General features: G+C 31.9%; 1 protein-coding gene across 4 annotated transcripts; it reads right to left on the bottom strand.

Annotated features, from left to right (window-relative positions):
* Positions 1 to 42: 42 nt before the first annotated feature.
* Positions 43 to 27031, bottom strand: LOC126776561 (uncharacterized). 4 transcript variants are annotated; one of them, XM_050499178.1, is made up of 4 exons: positions 26857 to 27031; positions 9158 to 9197; positions 2396 to 5379; positions 43 to 1428 (listed from the first exon to the last, which is right to left on the bottom strand). In XM_050499178.1, exons 2-4 carry the CDS (start codon positions 9194 to 9196, stop codon positions 1317 to 1319), a joined length of 3135 nt encoding a protein of 1044 aa, XP_050355135.1. In that variant the 5' UTR covers position 9197; positions 26857 to 27031; the 3' UTR covers positions 43 to 1316. The 4 variants fall into 4 exon arrangements, with proteins under 4 accessions (XP_050355135.1, XP_050355136.1, XP_050355133.1 ...); XM_050499179.1 differs by lacking the exon at positions 26857 to 27031 and adding an exon at positions 26688 to 26785; XM_050499176.1 differs by lacking the exons at positions 9158 to 9197; positions 26857 to 27031 and adding exons at positions 5670 to 6435; positions 6584 to 6881.

The raw sequence follows: 27031 nt of genomic DNA, 5'->3' as shown, positions 1-27031 counted from the left end.
ATATTTATTAAAACATACAAAAATTAAATAATACACGTGAAAATCATTTAATATTTTATTAATAAAACTCAACAATAATACACAATTAAATAAAACGATAACTTATTACAACGTGATTCATGCAACTGTTTAAAAAATAAATATGGCACAATTTATTTGGTATGTTAATTAAATTAAATATAATTAAAGTAAATAAGCAATCAGTAATGTACCAGGGAGAACATAAAACATTTTTTTAATTACAAAAAAATGTAGAGTAACACCGTACGTATAAACACGTTATTTTTTATAAAATAGTTAGGCGGAAGGGCAAGTGGACCACCTGATGGTAAATGATTACCACCGCCCATAGACATCGAAACTGTAAGAAATATTAATTTTCGATTTCTTACATCGCCAATGCCACCAACCTTGTGAACTAAGATGTCATGTCCCTTGTGCCTGTAGTTTCACTGGCCCACCTCCTTCAAACCGGAAAACAACAATACTAAATATTGTTATTTGACGGTAGAATATCAGTGTGTGGTAGCTACCCAGACGGGTTACAAAATTAGTATGACTTAAAGACTGCTTCACAATTGGCAAAAAAATACAAACCCATTCAGACATGAATATATTTTAGTAAATTTAGGATTCAACGGCTCAAAGTTTATGCGTTAAAAATAAAAATTTGCTGGCAAATTAAACCGTTTGGTTGCTTACACATGGTTCAATAAATACAACCCATTTCTACCTATTTGGAACTTATTTGGTTAAGCCAAGTTTATAAAACTATTCTTTCAAAGTTAAATAAACTATGAGTATAAAAACAGAAAGAAACAGCTTTTATTAATTATATCAATTTGATAAATTCTCCTAAAACTAAGACTAGAGAGATTTTTAACTAAGACGATATTGTGTGTTATAAATATTATATAAACAATGCCTTTTTTAATAAGATGATGATTATGGTTAAAATTGATAAAAATATATGAATATATGAACCTTAATAGTTCAACAAATTTGAACTAATTTTTTGCAAATTTGTTTAACATAATTTCAGTAGCTTATTATGAATAAGTTAAACAATTGTGTCTTCTTCTTTCAAATGTCAAATCATTGATAACAGAAAGAGATAAATCATTGTTTAACTAAACAACGTTTATAATGTCGTTAACGATTAAATAATTAATAAAAATCTTAATATAAAACATTATTTATGCTCTTAATTTAGAAACAATATTTCGCTTTCGATATTTTAATGATTCGATAGATGATACACTTAGCAAATATTAAAAATAATAATTACAGTATTTTTATAATAACGAATAAGTTACTTAATCTTCGGTACCGGTTATCCATTGGAGGTATTTGAACGATCTTGACTGGACGGGAGGCGCTCTCGTATCTACTCTCATCCGTTGTTTTGGATATGCCGTTGTTTGCTCTCTGTAAATATACAAATTGCCATAAATATAATTACATGGTAAATAATGTATTTCTTAGTAATTTACTTCTTTATTATTATTAGTTATTTCGGTCTTATATGAGGATCGAAAGTGAGTTCCCGAAACATGTCGAGTATTCCTAAAATAAAAGCGAAGCGGGATCGCAATAGCTAATAATAATATCATACAAAGGTGGTAGGGCAATAAGCAAGTCCTGCTGAGTAGGTACTACCCACTCATCATATATTCTACCGCTACACAGCAATGCTTAATATTATTAATAATAATAGTAATAATTTTAGTTTCCATGTATATCTAAACAAAAAACATACACTAGAATATCTGCTCAGAATACCAAGCCCTTAAAATAATTTACGGTATTTTTTGTTTATATAATCATTACTCTGACATAACGAATTCATTATTTATATATAATTTTATTGTACTACTACTACTAAAAGCTTTAATTTAAGCCTAAATAATAACTTTGGTGTAACAAAGCCACTAGTAAACACATAATATCTCATGCGAATTGAAAAAAAAATTACCTAAATGTAAATAGTAATAGGTAATGTACTAAAAATATTTTCATCAAAGTTTCGCATGAGATATTATGTGATTATTATTTTAAATTACAATTTGTTTTTTCAAGCAATCGATTTATAAATCAAAGATAAATGTTAATAACATGTGTCAGAAATTCATCCGACACATGAAAGTTTCTTCACGACATTCTACTTCTGCGTCGAGGAAGAGATATATATACAAATTAAGCATATGAAAACTAAGCACCACTAAGTTGCGAATGTCTAACCGCGATCTTCAGTAAAGATCCAAGTGTTATGGTCGAAACTGGACCAATTCAACCTTTAATATAAGTCTATAATGATCGTTAAATGAAATACTCATCTTACTCTAAGATACAGGAAAAACCAAAATATACCAACGATCTAAATCATAAGACTAACCTTGGTTCTGCAGAAGCACGACTGTGGTATGCAGGCACTGTTGGGTTATGGTAAGTTTTTGGATGAATAGTCGGATTTAACGTGTGGCTCTGAACGGGTGGATGTTCCGACGGTAATGGAGACTGGTAATTATTTGGGTTGTATCTATCAACCGATACTCCTCTTGGTCTCTCTTGAATCGTATTTATATTACTTTTAACATACGAACTTTGTGGCCGTCCACGACCAAGAGTATTTGTTTTTGGCCATTCTTTAGAACCAATATATTCTGGCTCATAGCTTCTTTCCCGCCATGATCGTGGCCTTAACGTTTGCGTCCAACTTGGTGTCACTGTCGCTGAGTATTCACTTGTTGCAGAATACTTAGGATCATCTTCCCACGGTGGTCTTATAGAAGTATTTTCAGTTTGAGTAGTCGTTTGAGAAGCCTTCTCTGTAAACTCTCTTAATTCCTTACGCCATTGAGGCTCTACAAATTCGGTTGGTTCATTGTTATCATAATAATATTGAGGCGATGGGTCAGGCTGAACTGAGAGCTTAGTCTCGTTTGGTACGTAAGTTGATTCCGGTACAGATATATAACGCCGTTCATATTCACTGTAGTACGTTTTACGGCCAGAAATTTTAGACGTATCATCAACCGTCACTGGCTTAACGAAAGACTGATTTGGAGCTGGCGGTATGTACGCAGTAGGTGTCGCTTTTGAAAACTTGCCTGGTGGCGGCTTTGGTTTCCAGCTTTGATTAGTTTGGTTTATGCTAGGAGTATAAGATATCGTAGGTGGTGGTTGATAGTAACTTTGATTCTCAGTTATGTAACTAGAATCCTGTTCCCAAGGAGGTGGAACATAGGACGAGTTAAATTGCTGTGTTGACTTTTGATAGCTTTCTGTGGATTCTTTTTTCAATGATGAGTATTGATTAGATGCAGTATTAGAAATCGGTTTTGTATCAAACGTACTGCTTACCCAACTTGGCTTTGGCGTATAACTTGGATAGATATTAGATTGAGCATTGTTTGTATTACTCTTATATATGTTCTGAGCATTATTTTCTGCGTAAGACGATTGGAACTCTGGTTTAGGTGTGTATTGTTGCTGAGTAAATGTTTGATATTGTGGTTGCGTTGGTATTTGGGTGTGTGATGGAGCTTGATTTTGTTGATTCCAAATTTGGCTGGGAAGAACAGGAGTCGGTGATACGGTATTTGATATGACGTTTTCTTTCATAGTTTGTTGATACCACTGTTGGTTTTTAGTTATTGTGCTAGGTTTTACATTACTTACTGTTAAAATTTCGGATTGTGGCTCTTCCGACCATTGATTTTGTTCATAGCTTTGACTACTCTGATAATTGTTTTGATATATATCTGAAGTAGGAACTTGACGATCCACACTCAGCCTGTCTAGAAGTAAGCTATGACGTCTTTCGGTTTGTGGATCTGGTGTGTATATAGGCTGATATGGTTTAGATATTGGTTGTGGAGTAGTCAATACTCTATCATTAATTGGTGAAAAATAAGTTTTTAATGTAGGAATTGTTTGTTGTGGTTGCTCATAGGCATGATCTAAAGTCTTTGTTGTACGGTTTACCGTTACAACATTTTCTATTCTGTTATATTCAGTCTGTGTACTTAAAGCTCCAGTCGGTTGGTCTGTTGTTTTTGTTATAATTTCGGTATGCGATTTTTTTATAATCTCTTGAGCTGGACCAATAGGCTTAATTTCAATATCTTCTACTTTTTCAAAAGGTATTGAAGGCTCCCTAAATGATACCTTAGGTTCAGAATTAATTGTTTTGTGGAGAAATTCTTCACCAATTTCTTGTTTTTTAGTCTCTTCTTTTGTGGTTATTGTCTCGGCTACAGGCTCGCGTGAGATATCTACCTTGTCATTGCTTTTATTTTCTTCCTTAGCTTTTAACTCAAAATTAATATCATTTTGAGATTTTTCTTCTATAGGTGTAACAAGAGTCTTTTCATTGACTTCAACTTTCGTTTCAAGATCTTCAGTTTCTTCATAACTTTCTTCAACCTCTTCGTTATTTTCTTTTTTTAAGCTGTTATCTTCCTCTACGACATTTTCTATCTCAGTTTTCTGTACTTTTTCCTCACTTTCTTGCTCGTTTTCATCACTTGCTTCAGTTTCTTTTAACACATTTTCCACATCTTTGTTAGAAGCAGATTTTTCAACATTTTCTTTTTCCTCTTCGTCCTCAATCTCCTCTTCTTGTTCGATTTCTTTCTCTTGCTCATCAGACTCTATTTCTTTCGTAATTTCTACAGCATTTTCTATTTCTTCAGTATCTTCCACATTTTCGTTTTCATTTTCTTCAGGTTGTGTTTTTGTTGGTTTCTTAATTATTACTACTTCCTCAACATCAACATCTCCATCTTCCTCTTGTTCCTCTTCTTCTACTTCTTCCTCAATTTCTTCTTCAGATTCTTCACCAGTCGATTGTATTACAACAACTTTTTTTGTTGTGCTCGATTCTAATTTTTCTTCACCTGTAATGATATGTCTATTTTCTTTTACTTCAGTCTTTGTTTTTTCACTAACCACTTCATCATCACTTTGCTCTACAGTTTCTTCCCCATTTTCCTTGGATTCAGTGACTTTACTTTTAAAATCTTCTTTTGACACTTCGACGTCATCTTCATTATCGTTTACCTCCACATCATCTTCAATTTCGTCCTCTTCTTCTTCAATTTCGACTACATCATCAGCGACCTCCTTAGGTATTGTTCGAGTCTCTGTTTTTGTAGAAATTTCTGTTTTACCGTCTTTTGTAGTTTTCGTAATTGTTTTTTTAATTTCTTCAATGGTACCATCAGGCAAAATTTTCTTTAAAACTTCAACCTTAGTCTCAGTTTTTGCGGCTGACGTTTTAGTAGGTAGCTTAATAAAAACTGCTGCTTCAGTATCTCCATTTGGATCCGATTCATTTTCCGTGTTGGTTTGTTTTTTAACAATCTTCACTTGTTTCTGAAATATAATAAATGAAAATAAGAATCAATAATTATAGCAAATAATATATAAAAATAGACAATATTACCATATAATTAAATGGTTAGTGACATAAATATATTGAAGTAGTTATAGTAACGATAAAAGTTAGAACTTATTTAAAGTAATAAGAAAAGTTAATAAACTCACAATTAGTATTAATGCATTCTTTTGAATTCTTTAATATTGTAGAGTAAATACGTATAGCATACAATGTAAACAGACATATAAATACAGATATAATAAGAGCACAGTAATTTTAAATCGACCTGTTCGTAATTATTTGTCGCTACATCTTGCAATGGCGTAGATGTTAACTGGATACTGATACTTGATACTGGATTAATTTCGTTATCAGTAGCATTTTTTAGTAAAACATTTGAATTATGTACTTGGGAGTTCTCGTATTGCTGAGTCTTTTCTTCGGTACCAGACCATTTTCTTCCAATATCCGTTATTGTTCCTTGAGGTTCAGATTGAAAATATTTAGCATCATAACTTTTTTCAGGCAGTAAAATATCGGTACTACTATAGCTACCATAATTTTGTAGTATTGTAGTTGGAATACTAGTTGTTTTCTTATAATTATCAATTACAGCTGGTTTATAATTAGAACTTATATTGTTATTAGAGAATTCCGACGAAGGCTTGTTTATTTCTCTCCATGAATCATTACTGTACTTATTAGTACTCAGTGTAGACGTCGGAGGATTATTACTCGATGGAGATTCTTTAGGTGCATCCGAAATACTCCTTGTTTTCAGTAAAGACTTGGGATTAGCTGGTAATTGAAATGTAGGAAAAACCTGCACCGGCAAGCAATTGAAATTCGGTATGGTACCAGGAGTGACCGGAGGAGATTTTAAAGTTTGAGCGGGTGTTTCAGGAACTCCTTCGCTCATAGCATTTCTCATTAATCGCTTAGCCATCCGTTCCGACTTAATCTCTGAGAGATCCAGTCCTCCTGGCGTATATGTGAACGGCTTACGTTCTTTATTCATAGCTCCGTATAACGCTGACGGAGGATTCATCTTGCTGAAAGGAGTTTTTACAATAATATTGTATTAAATATAACTAACATTAATCTATTCGATTTAACCGTTACGGTATAAATAACGTCGAAAACAAGAAAGCCATTTGGCAAATTGACAAGTACAGTAAAAAATAGATATGAGATACTCACTAGAGCCGACGTTAACGGTAAATTATTACATGTACTTCCTGTACTGTAACGTCATGAATATTTGGAGTGTTTGTATTGTGAACACATTTATACAATTCACTAACCAGCTACAACACTAAACGTTTATCGGTATTCACGTCACTTGTAAACTTAGGAAAATAATAACTTTTTGTGATAGAAAATGCAAATTATCTGGTAAGTTATATATAGCATAGAGATAGTAAATGAGCCAATGGATTTGAATCCGGGAATTGTTGCGCGCGGTCGGCGCGTGCGCCGCCTGCCGCCTACTGCCGTTTGCTCGCTACCGCCATGTATTTTGGTCGCGACCCCAATATTAGCGGGCGCCTTGTCTACAATTTGTCTTGGGCGTATCGTCACAACAACGTTATGGTTACTTTCGAAAGATTGATTATATTTAGTAAATATGATACTCGAATTTGACGATTGATTCCAGGTGTTTTTTAATACGATTTCTTCTGATCAAAACAATTGCTTAGGTTTTTTTTACTGTTTTTCCAGTGTGATGGCTGTTTTGCAGTAGTAGCATAAACAAATAGTTCCTTTGCTTCTCGTTTAAGAAAATATATGGTTGTTCTCGACCACGTCTTGTAAACATACTGTTCAGTAATAAGTGTTTCATTCAAAACAGCATGCTGTATAAATACGTGAGACATGAGAAAAACATATCATATTTAAGGAATGTATTTTAATCGCCATTATTTATAACTCGCTACATTTGTTGTTGCAGCAAATTACTTCAGATTAATTTTATTACAGAAAATTTTCACAATGGCTTTAGAATAAAATACAAATGCGACTTCGCCAAGAAGATTATGCATCTTTCATTGGCCATAATCCAAAAATGTATTAAATCTGTACAACATACACAAACAAAAAAAAAGTTTATTTAAACAGAATAAAAATGTTTATATGAATTGAATATGTATTGTCGAAAGACAAGACGATTGAAATTCAAAGTCCATTGACCTATTCATTCCAGTGCGATATATTTTAAGCTTTATCAATATTTTAACATTATGAGATATATCTTTGATAGAAAGGCATTATCCTCATCCCAGAATAACCAGGTAATTGATTGTCAGTCGATTCGAAGTTTAATAATTATTATTTCATTTGTTAATATTTTTTTCCAAAACATTTTGCTCTTGGACCTGCAGTTCATTACCCTTTCCTACCATTACTTTTTTATTATATTCCTCATATTAGACAATACATTTGCCGTACATTATATATAATACTATATTTTATATCGACAAATAATTTATTTAAAATATTATATTTTTAAAGATAAATCCTGTCGTATTTTTAGCGCGATCCTTATTTTCATATTAATTAGCTCATGACCTTTTTTTAGTCATTTAAAATCCGTCAACAAATCCTTCGTGTCGGAATTTCCTTATTAAAACTTACATACCTACATTAAAACTCCACAATTTTTAATCAGTGTTAGCTTAATAAGTAAGTTTGTTTCCTTCAACGAAATCCGGTGACAAAGAATTTTTTCTATGCTAATCTATGGATTGACATCATTATCTATTTCCTGTTAGAGATAGGAACTAATGGTATGAAATCCTTGAAAAAAACAATGGATACATTTTTAATTTACTTTAATTCGTCATAATCTCGTCTAAAGTCTTTGGATATTTCCACAATAAATGGCTATAGGATCCGTCACTGGTTGTGATTGATGCCGTTTTTACTTTATTTTCATTATAATTATCTGTGCATTTGCGTGATTTTCGCGCCATTTCGATTTATGATTTTATTCGATTACTGATCATAAACTATAACTGTTATTTTTTATGTAATTATTTTATTCACAGTAATATGGAGCTAGGTGTCAATAATACAATCACTCCATTGTGTACAAAATGTATTTCCTCCAGTACACTACAGTACAGTAACAGCCTGTAAATGTCCCACTGCAGGGCTAAGGCCTCCTCTTCCTTTTTGAGGAGAAGGTTTTTGGAGCTTATTCCACCTCGCTGCTATAATGCGGATTGGTGGAATACACATGTGGCAGAATTTTAGTGAAATTAGACACATGCAGGTTTCCTCGCGATGTTTTTCTCCACCGTCTATCACGAGATGAATTATAATCACAAATTAAGCACATGAAAATTCAGCGGTGCTTGCCCGGATTCGAACTTACGATCATCGGTTAAGATTTACGCGTTCTTATCACTGAGCCATCATTTTGGCATATTCACCATTATCTTATAAATTACGCATGTATTTTCTCATGGGAACCATACTAGGTGATCGAGCTATAGTTATATGTTGTCACTTTCCTCTACAAAACATATATATGTGATGGGTTTTCTTCATAATTATATATTTACTATTTTAATCTGTATCTTTTATTACAAAATAGAATTGCAAGTGCAATAGCTAAAGCATAATCTAATATACTTTGTTATTATAATTACTGTTATTTAATATTTTTATTTAGTATCAATATCAGTAAATAAACACTGAAAAGTATTATGTTAAAAAGTGTATTTAAGTTGTTAACTTTCAAGAGCTTCTATGTCACACTTATTGACTTACTTTCACTTCTGTCTTAATTGACTCCCCTTCAGACGACATTCTGTAAAAAAAGAAAAAAACATAAATAATAAGAAAATAATAAACCAATACAAAGAGAAACGTTCACGATTAATGATTGTTTCATTATTTTTCCAATTAAAATATAGGAAAATATTTTAAAAAGAAATAAATTCTCACAATGAGTTACGTGAAAGTCAGATTCTGCTTCCAACACAATCATTAATTTACGATAAATTATTATTATTGTGTGCAAAACCGGGTTGGCAAAACCTACTCATCATATATTCTATTCTGCCATGCCAACATTTAATTATGCCAAACAGCCATACTTATAGTAATGTTGTATTCCGGTTTGAAGGGTGATTGAACCTGTATAATTACAGGCACTAGGGTTCCCAAGGTTGGTAGCACACTGGTGATGTAGAGGATGGTTAATATTTGTTACATTGTCAATGTCTATGGGCGGTAGTGACCACTTATCATCAGGTGGTCTATTATTTTCATTTAAAAAATAATATTCTTATACATTGATTTGAAAAAGGTAGAACTGAATACGGAAAGCAGAGAACCAGGAATTCTAGCACACATAGCGAGATGTTCAGTAGTGGAATGCGATTTGTTTGTGACGGTAATGACAATGTTAAAATGGGATATTTTGATAATAAAAAGTTGGTCCAAAATCTTTCGCACAAAATTTTACTGAATATTCGAACTCGTTCGTATTTCTTGTTTGTCTGAGAAACAAACGTACTTGTACATACAAAATTAATAATTTATTTAAAAAAATATACGAATTTTAATAGATATGTTATCTTCGAAATTAAATACAAACATGTAATTAATAATAATTTACTACTCATAATATTTTTTGCCGTATTGATACAAGTATTAGTGTCTGGTCTTAAAAATCGATTCTCACTCAGATATTTATTTGTTTTATGTTATATAGGCCGAGACACTTGATATATGCCAACGCTTTACCAGCGGTTTTGCTCGCGTCATAATTCTGAATTACTAAATACCAATTTCCATAGCTCTTTCTTCAAAAATAAAAGTTTTCACGCAAAATTTAATTACCTTTATCCTTAGTGCTACCTTCTCAAGGGAACCCGTATGCATGGTGCCCCAATAGTTTGGGATGTGCGTTTATATGCCATTCAATCAGCCAGTTATTCTTTGACTGCCTTGTTGGTCTAGTGGCTCGATGTAATGCCGCAGACCCGGAGGTATTGGGTTCAATTCCCAGGTCGGGCCAATAAAACGTTATTGGGTTTTTCTGTCAGAAAATTCTCAGTAGCATCCCAGAGTCTGGAAGTTGGAATATGTACACTCTCGTGCCTCGGAAAGCACGTAAAGCCGTTGGTCCTGCGCCTGAACTCTTTCCGGTCCTGTTGGATTGCCGTCCCATCGGATTATGAGAGTGAGGGAAGAGAGAGTGTACCTGTGTTCGCGCACACACTTGTCCACTATAATATCTCCTGCGTAGTTTCTAATCTCTCTTGAGATTGGCCGCCGTAACCGAAATCGATCGAAGGCATTATTCTTTTATATGTATATGCATATACACAGACAGCACAACGTCTGCCGGGTATTTCTAGTTCTGATATCATTAATCGAATCACACAGCATTCTTACTAATATATAAATTTAAATGTGAATATGTTTGTTTATGATTGAATTAGACTCAAAGTTTATAGATGTCGAGAGGTGAAAATGAAGGCAATTATTAATAGCCAATCAACAACAACCCAGACAGGCGAGAAAATAATATGTACTAATAATACAATTACCATCGTAATACGAAACTGTTCTTTATATAATAAATTTCATGAACAAATTAAATTATGAAGATATAATAAAGTCAAACAAAATTACTTTTATCGAACATATTGTTTTAAATTCAATATAAATCCAACATTATCGGAAAATGGTTTAATAAAATTAAGCGGTGCTTTCATTTGACTGTTTTTATGCGTTATTAATCGGATATTTTTGACCAAAAATCACGATAGTAACAATAAAATCGTCACGAAAGCTGTTATTTGATGGCTTCGCAATAATTTAAGTTTATAGAATTAAATACGTATATATTCTTTTTTAAATAAAATAAACTATAAATGAAATAAAAAGAAAGTGTACGCAGTGTGTTGTAAATTATTTACTTATATTACCAGTTAAGAGATTGATTAAATGAAACTATATGTCAAAAATGTAAAGTTTTTATGATATATAATTTACTATATTTATTTATTTGACCAAATAGGTCGCACCTAATTGTAAATGGTAGACACAAGCATAGAAATAAGTACAAAACACTTCATTGTCAATGTACCACCAGAAAATCTTAAATGCTATATCCCTTATGAATTTAATTTCACTGGTACAATCGTCTTTTAAACGAGAACACAACAACTGCGATTAATCGCTAGAATATGTGATCACTGAATGGTACCTACCCAGGCGGGCTATTGAAATCTACTATCGAGTAATGTTCTAACATTTTAATAATAATAATATTCTGGGACATTATTCACCAGACAACTTATATACTACATGTACTACTTTTATAAATACATACTCATATTGATAATTACACCGAGACTCAGGATAAACAGACTTGTTCATGCACACAAATGTCTGTCCTGGGTGGGAATCGAACCCACAAGCTTCGGCGTGAAAGGCAAGTATCTACCAACCACGCCAACCGGCCTGTCAAAAACTGTTAGCAAAAAAATATATATAAATATATATAATCAGTTATAGTACTTATATCCGTTCAAGCAACTGATTGATGTGAAACATTGTGCAGTTGTTTTTGGCATGTGCGCGAAGGTTGCTGGCATAGCATAGCATAGCAGATAATTGTGTATAATAAAATTTAAAGAGAAATGCAATGCATGCCAGACAGTAAAGATGTAGCAATTTTTTAATACCTTTTTCTTTTAACAACAATATTTTCAAAACGAAAACATACGTAAAATGTAAACAGCACATTAATAAATTTATTCGACCATTAGACGGTTTTATGAGAGACATAAGTGTTTATTTAGCTCTGTAATTATATCTGTGATTAATTGATTGTTTCATTTCAACTTTTTAATTTTAGGCCCAATGGTTACAACGTGTGAATCTTTACCGATGATTACGGATTCAAAGCCGGGCAAACATTACAGAATTATCATGTACTTAATTTATCTTTATAATTTACCTTTTAGTTAGTAAGCCTCTAAATCCACAGGAGAATACTAGTTATAGTATAAATTTTAACTACTATGAATAAACATTTTATTTCCATTTGAGTGTGAATATTTCTAAGACTCTCGTTTGTCAACTCGATTCTTTAATACTTTCGATTTTATTTATTTATCAATAATATTTTCAGAACGCAAATATTTAAAAACACAAATAACACATTAATAAGGTTATTGGACAATTAGATTGATCGTAAACTACTTACGTTACTATTGTTCGAGCCAAAATACGTAAATTCTCGGATTTATGGCGACTATAATTCTCACAGTGGTACAGAATTAACTTTTCATATACAATATTTATTATAAGTATCAATTTGCATATGTTTTTACATTTGAATATAATTATCAATTCTATTGACAAAGAAAAACTATTGCTACAATCTATTATTTATATTATTTGGCCTACATATCTCTTTATATCTTCAGTAGATTTTTATAGAGTAATTTTCGGTGAATTATGTTGATATTGCTTAATTATATGAAATAATTATATTTTTTTCATTCCAAAGATTATAAGTAATTCTTAAATAAATATTTTTTATCATTGCAAATGAACAAATTTTAATCTACTTATAAAAGATGATAAGCACATACTTCACAATTCGAATTATTAAAAAAGCATTTGGTGATTCCCATAAAAGACAGATATTACGTATACGATATATGTAAAATATTGTATACTATAATTTTCCGAACAGGTGGTTCCAATGCATTGAATTTGATCCTAAAAATTGCTTGATTCTTGAATAAAGTATATTTCTAATCGATTGATTCATTTGAATACCAGAAATATATAAAAACGAATAATTTTCTTCCAAACTAAAATAACAATAATTCAGACAGACAGATCTCGTTTCCAGAAATCGTAAACTTCTCACACTAGCTTGCAGTGCATTGCCGACATCCGGGTTTCGGAGATATTATCTTTGCATGCATCCTTGCACCTTTACACGCGACAATATACTTCGAATAAGCAATATTCAATGTTTCCGATTTCGTTATCAAACAAAGCTTTAACAAATTACAACATAAAATTTGCTTAAGAATTAAGAATACTATTTTATTCAATACTAGTTTCTATCCGTGATTTTGATTGGAAAAGTGTTATGTAAAACGGTAACACAGATATTTGTATGGATGAACATGTCTGTTTGTCCAGAGTCTGGGTGTAATTATATATATAAGTATGTGTCCACAAAAGAAAAATAGTATATGTAGTATATCAGTAATCTTGTTTCCATAGTACAAGCTCTGTACAAGCTTAATTTGGGATCAGATGGCCGTGTGTGAAAAATGTCCCAGGATATTATTATTATTATTATATTATATTAAATTAACATGATCATAAATACGATGGAATACCAACATTAGCATATTTCTACATCAAATATAAAATGTTTGCATTAGTGCATGTATATTTCTGACGAGTTCCCAAAAAAAAACAAATCATGCGTGTCAAGTGAGCATTAGGCAGCAATCCAACAAGATACGAGCATTAACCCTGATCAAAGAGTTATCCAGCTTTCATGCATAAGCAAATGGAAAGATCCATGTAATAAACTATTTTTTTCAGGAGGGAAACCTAAAAATAAAAGCGTTCTAATAAATCGGGACGCGCCACGCTCATGCCACGCCATTTTACATCGCAGTGGACATGCGAGCGATTTGCGTCCGGTTTAAAGAATACTTTTGATAAAATATAGCCGAGAATGAAGGAAGAAATATCCATTAGGTTGTTCGCTCTGAATAGACCTGCGTATGCCGTATGTTATACGAAATAATGGCGGAGATTGCGGAAAAATCTCATAGTTTGAAAGCCAAATGCTCGGGGATAAGTTCGTTCGGATGAGATTTCCTGCGGCAGTAGACCTCGTATAATATTATATCGCACGTTACTTGATGGTATAAATGGTTTTGAATAAATTTTCTTTTATACCTCATGGATTTTGATCTTATCTAATCAAAATATTCTTATATGCTATCTTTGTACCTATAAGCTTTATTTGTTTATTTTAAGATTAATAATAAAAATGTTTTTTGTATAGTTTTATTAAGAAAATTCCTTTTATTAAGATTTAAATATACGATCCGGTTAGTATTGAAAGGACAACATACTTTTATATACATCGATATTAAAACTATCAAATATATTGGAAAAATGTATATAGGTAAACAAAAACGAAAACATTTTGTTTATAGAAAGTTACTAATATTTTATACTAAATCTAGCAGTTTATCTTACTACGAATACTTTTATTTACAGGAAACATCTGTTTGCCTTTGTTAACAAAATACGTTAACGTTCGCTCGATATAATATAAAATATATTACAAGGTTAAACGATTCTTTTCTTACTATCAGTAACCGTACAGCTAGCCACCATTCCTGTTAAGGAAACTTCCAGAAATATGTAAGCTCGCTGTATTTAAATGAATAAATTGTGGTACATATTATAAATTATAGTACAATTTTTATGTAATGAGACATAAACATACATCTCTAATTGCCCTTATGTACTGTTAACATATCTAACTATATGCCCACCGTCCTGTTTTTTTTTCGGAAATTTATTTACATATCTATAAGGTAAGTAAACTTTTTTGTTGGCGTTTTTAAAAATACATAGTTTTGGCAGCGTTCATTTGGAAAGCGACCGACTATGTTGGCGTAATAAAGTATCACAAAATATAAACAACATTACATGATGATTGCGATGACGACATAGTCCACAAGTGTGTGCAATCACAGGTGCACTCTCTATTCTCTCACTCTCATAATCCGACGGGTCAATACACCCGACTTTGTTTTGTGTTTCGATACCGTGAATTGTGCATACTTCGAATGACCAAACTCCAGATTGCACATTGACAAAGGTTATCGAAATCGGAACTAAACCAAAGTCTGACAATATTATTTGAATATACTAAATAGCTACTACTATTTAACTAAAGTTATAGTATATAAATTTGTATATAATATTAAAAAAATTGTATATAAAATTAAACTAGATCAAATTTGCACCCTGTCACTACCTGTAAGTGAAATTAGTGTCACATAGTGACCTTTTCTATCTTCTGATTCTTGAACTGAAGATCGAGTTCAGTGGCGTTCCATTAAAGAGATGTCCAGCAGTGGACGACAAAAAGATGATGATGATGATAGTGAGCTCAGGCTTTGTAATGTGATCAGCTATTTACCAAATTCGCTTTGCACATCATTGGTAATTTTAGACATATTTGATAGACAACATCAAATCACTAACAACGAATATCCGAGTTAACTTTCTCCTCAAAAAGGGAGAGGAGGCCTTAGCTCAGCAGTGGGACATTCACAGGCTGCTACTGATAATATCCCAGTTGATATAGCAGTGACCTTGATTCAACAATCACCGTAACTTCACAGTACATATCATTGATACTAATGGTTATCTGGTAAGTGGAACCTATACAGTACAGATTTGCATAGTGGCTTCTAATCAAACCCTGAAACCAGCAATAATATGAAAGCAAGGTATAATAAAAGTATTTAAAAATAACAATAATATAAGATATGATTACATACTTCACAAGATGGTGGAGCATGTAAGGGTTGGTTAATATTACTTACAGAGCTAATGTCTTTTTGCTTTAGTTTTGGACTTGTTATGGAATTAGTAGGGCATGGGCAAAATGGTAAGTGGTCACTACCGCCGATAAACTGGCTCATTCACCCTTCAAACTAGAGCACAACAATATTAAGTATCGCTGGTTGGCGAATATGTGATGAGTGGGTGGTACTTACCCTACGGGCTTACACAAAGCCTTACCACCAAAGTAAAATTGGTTGAAACTGGCTTTCAAATACAGTTACAAGATTTGACCCATACATACTGAAAATTTATAAAAACTTAATAGTTTTAATCTAACAAGTTCCAGTAAATAATAATAATAAATATAACAACCACGAACACATCTTGCACTAGCTTAATTTCCTTTAAATTGAATAGAAAAAAACACCATAAAAGCAATTGCATTTGTTATTATTTACTGCTAAGAACAGTTCATTATTGTTCGCGACATCCTAATAATTTATTTTCCAACGCTTATAAATGAAACGGACAGGAAAGAAATTGATTTAAAATATCAATATAAAAGTACGGAAATATATTTTACTGTGATAATATCGTTCAGGGCGTAGACTTTAATATGGTTTTAAGATTAAATTTTCATTATATAAATCATGTAAAAATATGTTTCCTGTAACAAATTTAAATCATATTATTATTATTATTAATGACGAAGTTGGTTTTTTTTTAATTTCGCAATTCGTTTAAATAACTAATTATACATAAGACTTGTTATAGCCTGTTATACGCTTTATTATTGCACATTCCTCTTAACATCGAATTTAGTCACTGAATATTCAAAAAATCTAGTTAAAAGTTTTTTTAAGTATACATCGATTTTCATATTATTTATATATTCTACAAATGGTATAATAATTGTTTAAATTAATATAAGAATGACGTAAGAATTTTATGATAGATTAAAAAACTTTTTTTCTAATGCAATTCTATTCGAAATAAATCAAATCAAACGCAGTCGAAAAGTTAGGAAGTCAGTATACAATAAATAACATACATTATGTTTAGTCCATTAAGCAATTAGATGAATTATTAGTTGTCGACGTAATACATTTCTAGACACGATTTAGTTATTGTCTAATCCAAACGTATTCGACTTTTGGCTTGTTGCCTATTTAATTCACATACACTGAATCTCTATCTATATAGTAAATAGCCCATTGGTTAAAACACGTGAATCTAAACCGAATATTATGAATTCAAACCCAGGTAATTCGTTTTTTCGGCTCGTGCTAGGCGATGATGGAAAACATCGTGAGAAAACCTGCATATGTCGGATAAAAATCTGCCAAGTGTGAATCCACCGATTGCGTTGGAACATGGAAGGGTGAACTAAAAGGCTTGGCTATCTTTTTTAACCTTTTAAACATAAGGAATAGAATAGCCAAAAATTTTAAGGTCCTTGAAAATTAATTTAAAAATTGTTTATACCAGACATCGCACCATATGTATTTATGTAAATAAACTTAGGTATATACTTGCTATATTTCGTTTAGAAAAAAATATTTTAATTTTCTTAATTATATTTTGGTAAATTACGTTTGTGCTCATGCGCTTCATGTCATGTCATTACTGGAATATTCTCTATTCAAGATACACAAAATTAAACGGTATTTTAAATTCGTCTAGACTATTTTAAAGTCACCTCTATAATGGGGAGAATAGCGAGAACAACGTTTTATTATCTACTATCTCAATTACATGAGTCTTTATGTCAGTACAGCTTGCAGCTAAATTTTTCGATTAAGATGAAATTAGAATAATTTATTAATTTAAATATGTATATTAATTTAAGTAACAATAAACTTAACAAGCCATTAATGTAACACTGCTGAGCGAGGACTCGTCTCCTATTATGGAAAAGGGTTGGAGCTTAATCCATTACGCTTCTGAAGTACGGGTCAGTGGACACATGCAAGTTTCCTTAAGATATTTTAGCTTCACTGTGAAGCATGTGATACTTTAAAAAGAATGATATGTTGATTTAAAGAAATAACACATTGTGTGTATATACTTTCCAAACACAAATTAAGCATATTAAAAGGGTTGCTTGACTAGATTTGAACTAATAAGCTAAACTTATTAAAAGTTGTTAAAATCATCTAAAATCCATTATAAAGACAACTAAATTAAAATTGTTATCAAAGCTTAAGTCAGAATTTAATTATTCTATATCTAATTCTAATGAGTCAAAAAATCACAAACTCCATAAATTATTTAGTTTTGCTGACGGTACTCTGTTTCACTACATAATTATGTGTTTGTTTATCGCTTGCGGCCAGTGTTACCGCTGTATTTACTGCAATTACTATTGCAATGAGAAGAATTCCTTTATTAACTCCGCCACAACTCACTAAATTTACCAACAAAGTATACATTTGGGATGAAATTAGATTACATTCTTAGTATTTTCATCTTGTGTTGACAAATCTTACTTATTAATACGATCTTGATAAAACTAATGACTGCACGGAGTGATAGTCATCTGACTTCATTAACATTCATGAGGATGCCATTTTTGAGTAGATTTTCCCAAATGTTGAAAGGTCACTTTTGAATCGTCGTTTAACAAGGTAAAATTAAATGTAACCTACCGATTTGGAATGTAGAATCTACCGCGTAGCACCAGCAAGAAACTCGGTTGTTATTATTTTTAATCATTTAAATAATACACATGTAATAATCGTACTTTTGACTAAAACAAAAATAAATCTAATTTTCAACATTAACGTTAAATATTAATTATAGACAAATTATTAATTTAATAATATATTCACTCTAGTTTTAATATTTATATATATTTTATATATATTTATTATTATTTTATATATTTTACAAATTTACGAATTATTCGTCCATAAATAACTCTAACGAAATAAAAAGAAATTTGTTTTGCGGACGCTACCTTCTTTTCCGACATATGTGTATTTTATCGCCAGTGGGAGCTGTTGCTGCCATATTTACTGCAATTACGGCTGCAGTGAGATGTATGTGCCTTTAATAACTCCTCTAGTACGATATACGTTGGATTTGTAGGAAAAATGGGTTTATATTAAGCAAAGTGCAAATTTTATTAAAACTAACCCACTAGTTCGCACACAGTGGGTCAAATCCGGAGTATCACTATCATAAAGAAAAATTACAATTAAATAAATGTAATATACATTTATAATAATTTATATTCGTTTATTAACAATTTGTTTGTTTCTTTGTTTGTTACGCTTTCACGTTTTAACTTCTCAAACAATCATCATGAAATTTTGCGTACACGTTGTATGGGTACACACAAGCACAGGTACCTAATATTCCCCTCACTCACACGCAGAGAACGCCACGGCCGGAAACTAGTAATCTAATGAAACCAATACATTGATTATTTAATTTCAATTTAAAAACAAAACGTCAACAGATACTCAAATAAAAATCGCGAATTACTTGTTGCAATTATGACCAGTATTATTGGAAATTACGATATATATTAAATGAGTTAAGAAATCGCTTAGTTTGATAATGAATACAGTATAATATCAGCGAGGTCAGACAAAACACATTTTATATTAAGAATTTATTGATTCGCAGACAAAACATATTAAAGTCGCGTGTTAAACTGATCATGTATGTAGAAGTTTTATGACAAACTGCCGAAGAAACCATATTTAAACGATATCGAATGAATTAATCGCTTAAAAATACACAATTGGCTGCGTCATTTTCCATTCGTGAATCATTGATCACGTGACATATCATACACTTACGTCATTTCCATACATTATTGTATTTTTTACAAATTGACGGTATCAATGTAACGCTATTTACTTATTTGTGTATTACAAATTGCAATTTACTTAATTTATCTAATCTAAAGGCTTTACCTATAAATGTTGTGGCTAATGACTAGGGAATGATTAGTGAAACTATTCTATATCATCTCCTTTTGAATGTCAAATAATTGATGACAGGTGGTAGGGCTTTGTGCTCGTCTGGGTAGGTACCACCCACTCATCAGATATTCTTCCGCAAAATAACAGTACTTGGCATTGTTGTGTTTCGGTTTGAAGGATGAGTGAGCCAGTTTAATTACAGGAACAAGCGACATAACATCTTAGTTCCCAAGGTTGGTGGCGCATTGGCGATGTAAGCAATTTTTAACATTTTTTACAATGCCAATGTCTATGGGCGTTGGTGACCACTGACCATCAGGTGGCCCATATGCGCGTCCACCTACCTATATTAGCCCTATATATACCTATATTAGCAGTTTGTAACAAACAGACGGAGTTACTTTCGCATTTATAATATTATTATAGATTTTCACTCCACGTGAAATAAGAGCACGAAACACATACTAATGAGTACATATGACCATCATTCAAACATTACGCATATATGTTAAGAAGATAGAACTATATATTCAAAAAACGTAACTTTATGTCATGTATGTGCTTGAGATAGGGATATTTGTGTTTAGTCTCAAAATTGGACATTCATTAATCGTAAGCTGGCGTGATAAACTGTATGGAATGCGAGTCCAAGGAATTGAAATATTGCAACGATGTAACTGTTTATTGCGCACGGTGTCGGCACGAATTAATAGATACGACTGTAATAAAACTATATATAACTGATTTAGCCAATAACAAGGCTGGCGTTTAACATATATTACATATGTACATGAGGTTACAGAATTTATGGCTCATTAAGTTAAATATTAGAACTCGTAAATATATTATGTCGGTAGTTCCCTCTTAACCCAAAAGTCCTTTATATCCCATAAGGGGACTTATTTATGGTCCTGAAATTGAAAAGCTAGACGTAGATTATAGTATTTTTATGTTCCGGTTTGAAGGGTGAGTGAGCCAAGGTTGATGGCGCATTGGTGATGTAAGCGATGGTTAATGCCAATCTCTATGGGCGTTGGTGACCACTTACCATCAGGTGGCCCATATGCTCGTCCGCCTTCCTATTCTATAAAAAAATGTGTCAAAATCATAAGTATGGTCTAAGATGGACCTGTTTATAAGGTAAGTTTTATTCTTCAGTTGGATGAAATGATTCGAAGTTAAGAATCGCCTAGGAGCTACGTTATGTACGTAGCGGCTAAGCTGCGCAGCAAAAATCACGAAATAAATTACAGCTAGTGGTTGCAGTTGCAACCACACGCATAATTTATGAAGATATTAATATCTATGCGCTTAGAGCCGTGATGGCACAGTGGTTAGAAGACAAGAATCTTAACCGATGATTCCAACTTCAAACCTGGGCAAGCACCACCACCATTCGTGATCAATTTGTGTTTATAGTTCATCTCGTACTCGGAGATGAAGGAAAACGTCGTGAAGAAACTTGAATGTGGTGGATAAAAAACCTATCGATAGCTTCGTAATGGATTCCAATCAGATTATTAGCATGATGATGATGATGTTCGTGTGTTTGTCCAAATAATTTGTACATAAATATAGTTATGCATAACAATAGCTAATGCGTAGCTGGTCACCATAAAGAATTGTCACCATAGCCGAAAACAGTGAAAATGATATTATACCAAGATATTTAATAGAATTATGTAAAACATTTATTAACGAAAAACATTCCTGCACACGAAAGGCAATCGCGCCTTCCAAAAATAGGCTCAAATTACCCAAATTTATGAAGTATAAGTACGGTTTGACGACTTTAAAAATGGAAAAAGATTATCCGACGTTGGAGTTCATTAACACTTGGCACATTCCACCTGGATGACCTAACATGACGTCACGATATTGGCACACCTCCATCTGAGATTTAATACCATTCTACAAATGGGTCTATAAAATTGCACTTATATGCTAGACGATGCTTTATTACGTATTCTTCAATTATTTAATGAGTTAAAAATGGTGATCATTATCGTCCAACCTCTTTCAATTCATGATTTCACTTGAATATTATTGTTTATTTATGAAAGTGATTCAAAATCATGCCACATAATAGTAGCTCCCGTTGTCCCACTTTGTTTTTCTATTTCATTAATATTTAAAATCATATACATTTATTTCATCGTAAATGAAATTTCTAACTTCTGTTCCTAAAAGAATTTGACTAAATACTTATCGCTGATTTGTGGTCTTCTAACTAATTTTTTAAATTGACATTGTTCGTCATTACAAAAATTAAAGGTTAATCAATGTGTAATTATATGGGTTTTTACTTCAAATTTACTTCAACACAATGTTTTTCCATAAAAACGCTTTTTTTTCGCCCACATGTTAGAAAAATATTTGAAACAACAAAAAGCTGATTTTAGCTATTAAAGCTATTTTTATTTTTTGTGATGGGATATAGTTGCGTTTGATTTTCATTTGTTTATTTTTATCTAATTGTCTTATGTAAAAACTTTTTCATTGATTGATTATTGCTATATATAAGTAAACAATTTTCCGTAAACATAATCCATAAGACGTAAAAGTTTTCAAAGTGTAAACATGTTTCGAATAGTTCGTGTTTACTTCGGGCAACGAACAGATTTGTGTAACTTGTGCGCAGTTCTGGCACTCGAAGAACCAAAAGATTCCAAAGTACAAGAAGTCTTGATAGAGACGAAGTTCATTACAGTCGATATCTCCTCTCGAAACTTTACTAATACAAATAACGTTTGAATTCAATTCCTTACTAAGTGGTTCCTATTTATTCTCATTCATCATCTCTCAAGCACTTTTGTTTCCGTGCTATTATTCGAGAGTTTGATTTTTTTTCCTTCCGTTAAAAACAAATTTTTAAACCATTACACACCCAGCTTGGGAACTAAGATTTTATATGTCCCTTGTATCTGTAGGTACACTGTAGATTCACTCACCCTTCAGACTGAACTAAAGAATACTAATATTGATATTGGCGGTAGACTATGTAATGAGTGGGTGGTACCAACTTTTATAGTTACTTTGAACTGACACTCTGAACCCATAATATTTTGGCTATTGTAAACATTATAATAACAATAATGATGATAACATTTGAAAAAAGAATAATATTTTCTTCCTAATAAAATAATTAAATATTAAATACAATGTAACCACAAAATAGCACCGATGAAATGAAATGAAATGTCTAATTTAACGCCAAAAGAGTAAAATAAAAATAAAGCAACAAAAATAAAATTAATGGTATATACAAGGCGGTCGTATCGCTAAGAGAGCGATCTCTTTATATATACTTTAAATATATAATGGCATAATAGACTCTCCTCCCTAAGAGTAAAGGAGGTTTTAGCTCAGCAGTGATACATTAACGAGCTGTTACCTACCTACATACATAACTTATTAAATCCTATAATATTTTTGTTAAACAAAAAATATACATGCAATTGGTATCTTCTTTAAAAAAATTTAGCTGTAAAGCTAAATTATTTTCTACCCTCATATTTAAATTAAATCCAGACAAAATCATAAGACTTCTGACACACCTTCGATAACGTCAGACTATTACCGATATTACGTCATAATTACGTAATTTTAACGACTTACTCGGCTCAGGTATAAATAATTGCGAGGAAGCTCCAAGCAAATACATCTAATTTCAATTTTTAACGGTGTTAAGGTGACTAAATTAAAATTGTCGTACCAAAAGTCTTTGCTCATTAAATTAATAATAAAAAAAGATAAGATTTTATAAGTGATTATGGGTAATGGATTTTAATTAAATCGATCATTCTGAGTGCTGCTGATTACGAAGAAAAATTAATCAAGCTTTCAAAGTTTAGAAACTTTTTCCTATTTCTAATAATTATTATACAAAGATAGATATTTCGAAAACTACATTGACTTCTTCACTTACTTGTATACGTAGGGTAAAATATTGTGCTAAATATGATATCGACGATCGACCGATGCTACAACTAGAGAAGTTACTATAGTACAATTTTTTTCAATAGGCACAAACGAATAAATTTGAAAAATAAGAAATACGTACAAAATGGCGAAATTTTATATGTTAAAAAAGATCAAAATATGGCGGAAAATAAGCACAGATGTCTGTATAGTCCGACAAGGATATTATGGCGCGTGGCCAAAATCGGAACTAATATCGACATCTTGTCAAATGTCATATTTGGATAGCCGCTGCAGCAGATAGGTATACCATATTTAATTGAAAATCTTAAATTCGTATCCATAATAACTGGAATGGACTAAATTTTAGGAAATATTGCCATAGTACAATAGTGGGTATATTTGTTTATGTGTTTATTTTCGAGAAATGGCTAAATCATTAACCAGTTAAATTGTTACACCACGGAAAAATAGGAAAATAAAGACTAACTATTGTTGGATAAATTTGATATCGATAGGTATATACTATAGAGAAGGCGAATGCACGTTATGCCGTTGGTCTTGGCTGAAATTTGTGTTTATAATTCATCTCGTGCTTAACGGTGAAAGAAAACATCTTAAGAAAACCTGCATGTGTCTAATTTCACCGAAATTCTGCCACATGTGTATTCCACCAACCCGTATTGGAGAAGCATGGTGGAATAAGCTCCAAAACTTCTCCTCAAAAAAGGAAAGGAGGCCTTAACCCAGCAGTGGAACATTCACAGGCTGTTACTGTATTAAAGCCTAAATATATAAAAATCATAGTATAATATAAAATAAAATGTGAGGAGCACTCCTCCTATGAATCTCAAATCCGATCCTCTGGGCGAAAAATCGACCGACCCTCTTCGCAAATAAGACAACATGTTAAAATTTAATAAATAATAATTAATGAAATAAATGTATGAACATCATCTTATTTCAAGTTTAAATCATAGACACAGGGCACTGGTGTCAAGCCGCCCTATTTATTTACATAGTTATGTTTTATGTGGTCTGACTATGGTCATAATACAGATGCTACTGCTATTTCCGAGAAAATAACGATATCAATCCACCATAACATTCTTAAGAGAATATAATTCAAGCTTACGAAAATGTCTGCGGTGTATTATAATTTGCAGCAAATTTCGCGTTATTACCTAACATCTGCCAAATGAAATAATGTGTTTGGCACTGAAATGTTAACGTATTTTTTAACCGAAGCTATTACGAAATCTCTTGGAACGTATCACGTTCTTACAATAAATAATTTTCTTGTACACGTAATATAATAAAACTGAAACAAGATTTTACATTATATAACAAACATTTCAAATATATAGATGAAAAATATGTTTTTTTAAAAAAATTGTGGTTTATTCAACCCTTAAACAAATAGTTAACTTAGTGAATGAAATCACATCCATAATTTGCAGGGTGATTATGATGTCCTATAGTCCGATTTCTCTCGCGCAGGAAATATTGTTGAGCACAAGTACACACTCATTGCACTCTACATTCGTCACTCCCATAATCTGACTGGACGGATAATGCGACTCGAAACAGGTAGGCACGGAAGTATAAATACTGCTTAGATAGCATATCCTAGGTTATTAAGAAACCTTACATATATAATTAATTCTTCTAAGCAATATAAGGTAACATATATTTGCATTCAAGATTATAGATTTTTGTTACTATCAAATTTCTTTATTTTTTATGTATGTTTATCACGCGGTATGATATATTTTGCATGATGCAAACAAAACCGCATTGCACTTTATATAAACTGTCCTACTCTGTAAAAACTCTTTTCATTACTCACCCGTGAAATATTGAAAACCGACTTATTGCGATATACTCCATTGATAGGTGTATTCTTGAAATGTTATAATTATTATGGTCAATGTCGCATATCACTTTCTGACTCTGTTCTGTTCAAGTTAAAATTAATGTTACAAGTATATACATCTATATATATATTTTTAAGAAACCCCTGTTCAAAGAATAAGTTATGATTAAAAAATGGCATAAAAATTGCCCAATTTTCCATCGATACCAAGTTTGTTGCTCAGTCTTTCGTATTAAAAGGCCGCCTGATAAATATTAGCATATTTATGGTAGTATCTAATAAACTTCGAAAATGAAACTTATGAAAAATATTTACATTATATATCTGATGATAATGAACAAATTATTAATAGTAATATTAAAACTTTATTAATAATAATAAATTCAAATAAAAATATTTAGTGCAAGGACCATATATTTATTTAATAGATACTGAGTTGTATATTACAATATATAAAATAAATAAGACGCAGACGAGGCCTAAAATTGGCACGAGGTCGTCACTCAAAATAAACTCAAAATTAATTTCATACTGCATTTATATTGCGACAGAACGTAAAAAGTTAACGCCACCCACGCTATCATCGAAAATAATCTACATATACCACGCAACTGGCGACTGCCATCAGATTTCTTACGTTTTAAAACAATTCGCCGATATACTAACTACGTAGATATTTCACTAGATATAAATTATCTACCTATAATACGTAATTTAGTTGCTGTTTAAAGATCTACACATGTTCTGATTCTGAAGATGAGCTAAGTTACGAACTAAGTTAATATGATCAAGTTATAATAGCTAGCGAACTTCATGCACTAAAAACTTTATCGTAGACGAAAAACAATTTTACACGATAAACTTAAGCACCTAAAGAATACGCTTAATTAAAACACCTGTTTCGCATAAAGTCCGTGATAATTGCTTCAAGTCATGCGAGAACTATTTTAATTAATACATCATAATATTCACTTACTTTGTTAGTAAAGATTTATTTCACTCATAACAGATATTTGACACTTCAAAGTCACGGATCGCGGTCGGGGAAGGCGCGCGGGCAATGACTGAAGCTTTGTTATCTATGCGAAGTGTATTATAATAATAGTGATAATGACATCTCGAGGTGAGGCAGGTGTGATACAAACCTGCGAGCAGTCGACAGACGTTGAGCGCGCGCACCACACGCCTCCAATCTTCCAGACTGGGAATACCGAGTCTCACCGATCAGCCGCCGCCAGCGCTCCACAATTCTATTTATAAATCGCTTATAATTTTATTGTTTGAGCGAAATTCTAGCAAAGGCGACAAGCTCCGCCGGAC

This window comes from Nymphalis io, chromosome 20, assembly GCF_905147045.1.
Source record: "Nymphalis io chromosome 20, ilAglIoxx1.1, whole genome shotgun sequence".
Taxonomy (NCBI): domain Eukaryota; kingdom Metazoa; phylum Arthropoda; class Insecta; order Lepidoptera; family Nymphalidae; genus Nymphalis; species Nymphalis io.
This window is presented reverse-complemented; position numbering and strand designations above follow the sequence as displayed.

Bases quoted from the DNA above. Each gene is read 5' to 3' on its own strand.
- LOC126776561 (XM_050499176.1), bottom strand. From the start codon at position 6,431: ATGAATCCTCCGTCAGCGTTATACGGAGCTATGAATAAAGAACGTAAG. The intron at 5,380-5,669 runs GTCGATTTAAAA...ATTATATTTCAG, and splicing joins CGACAAATAATTACGAACAG to AAACAAGTGAAGATTGTTAA. The intron at 1,429-2,395 runs GTTAGTCTTATG...GTATATTTACAG, and splicing joins CGTGCTTCTGCAGAACCAAG to AGAGCAAACAACGGCATATC.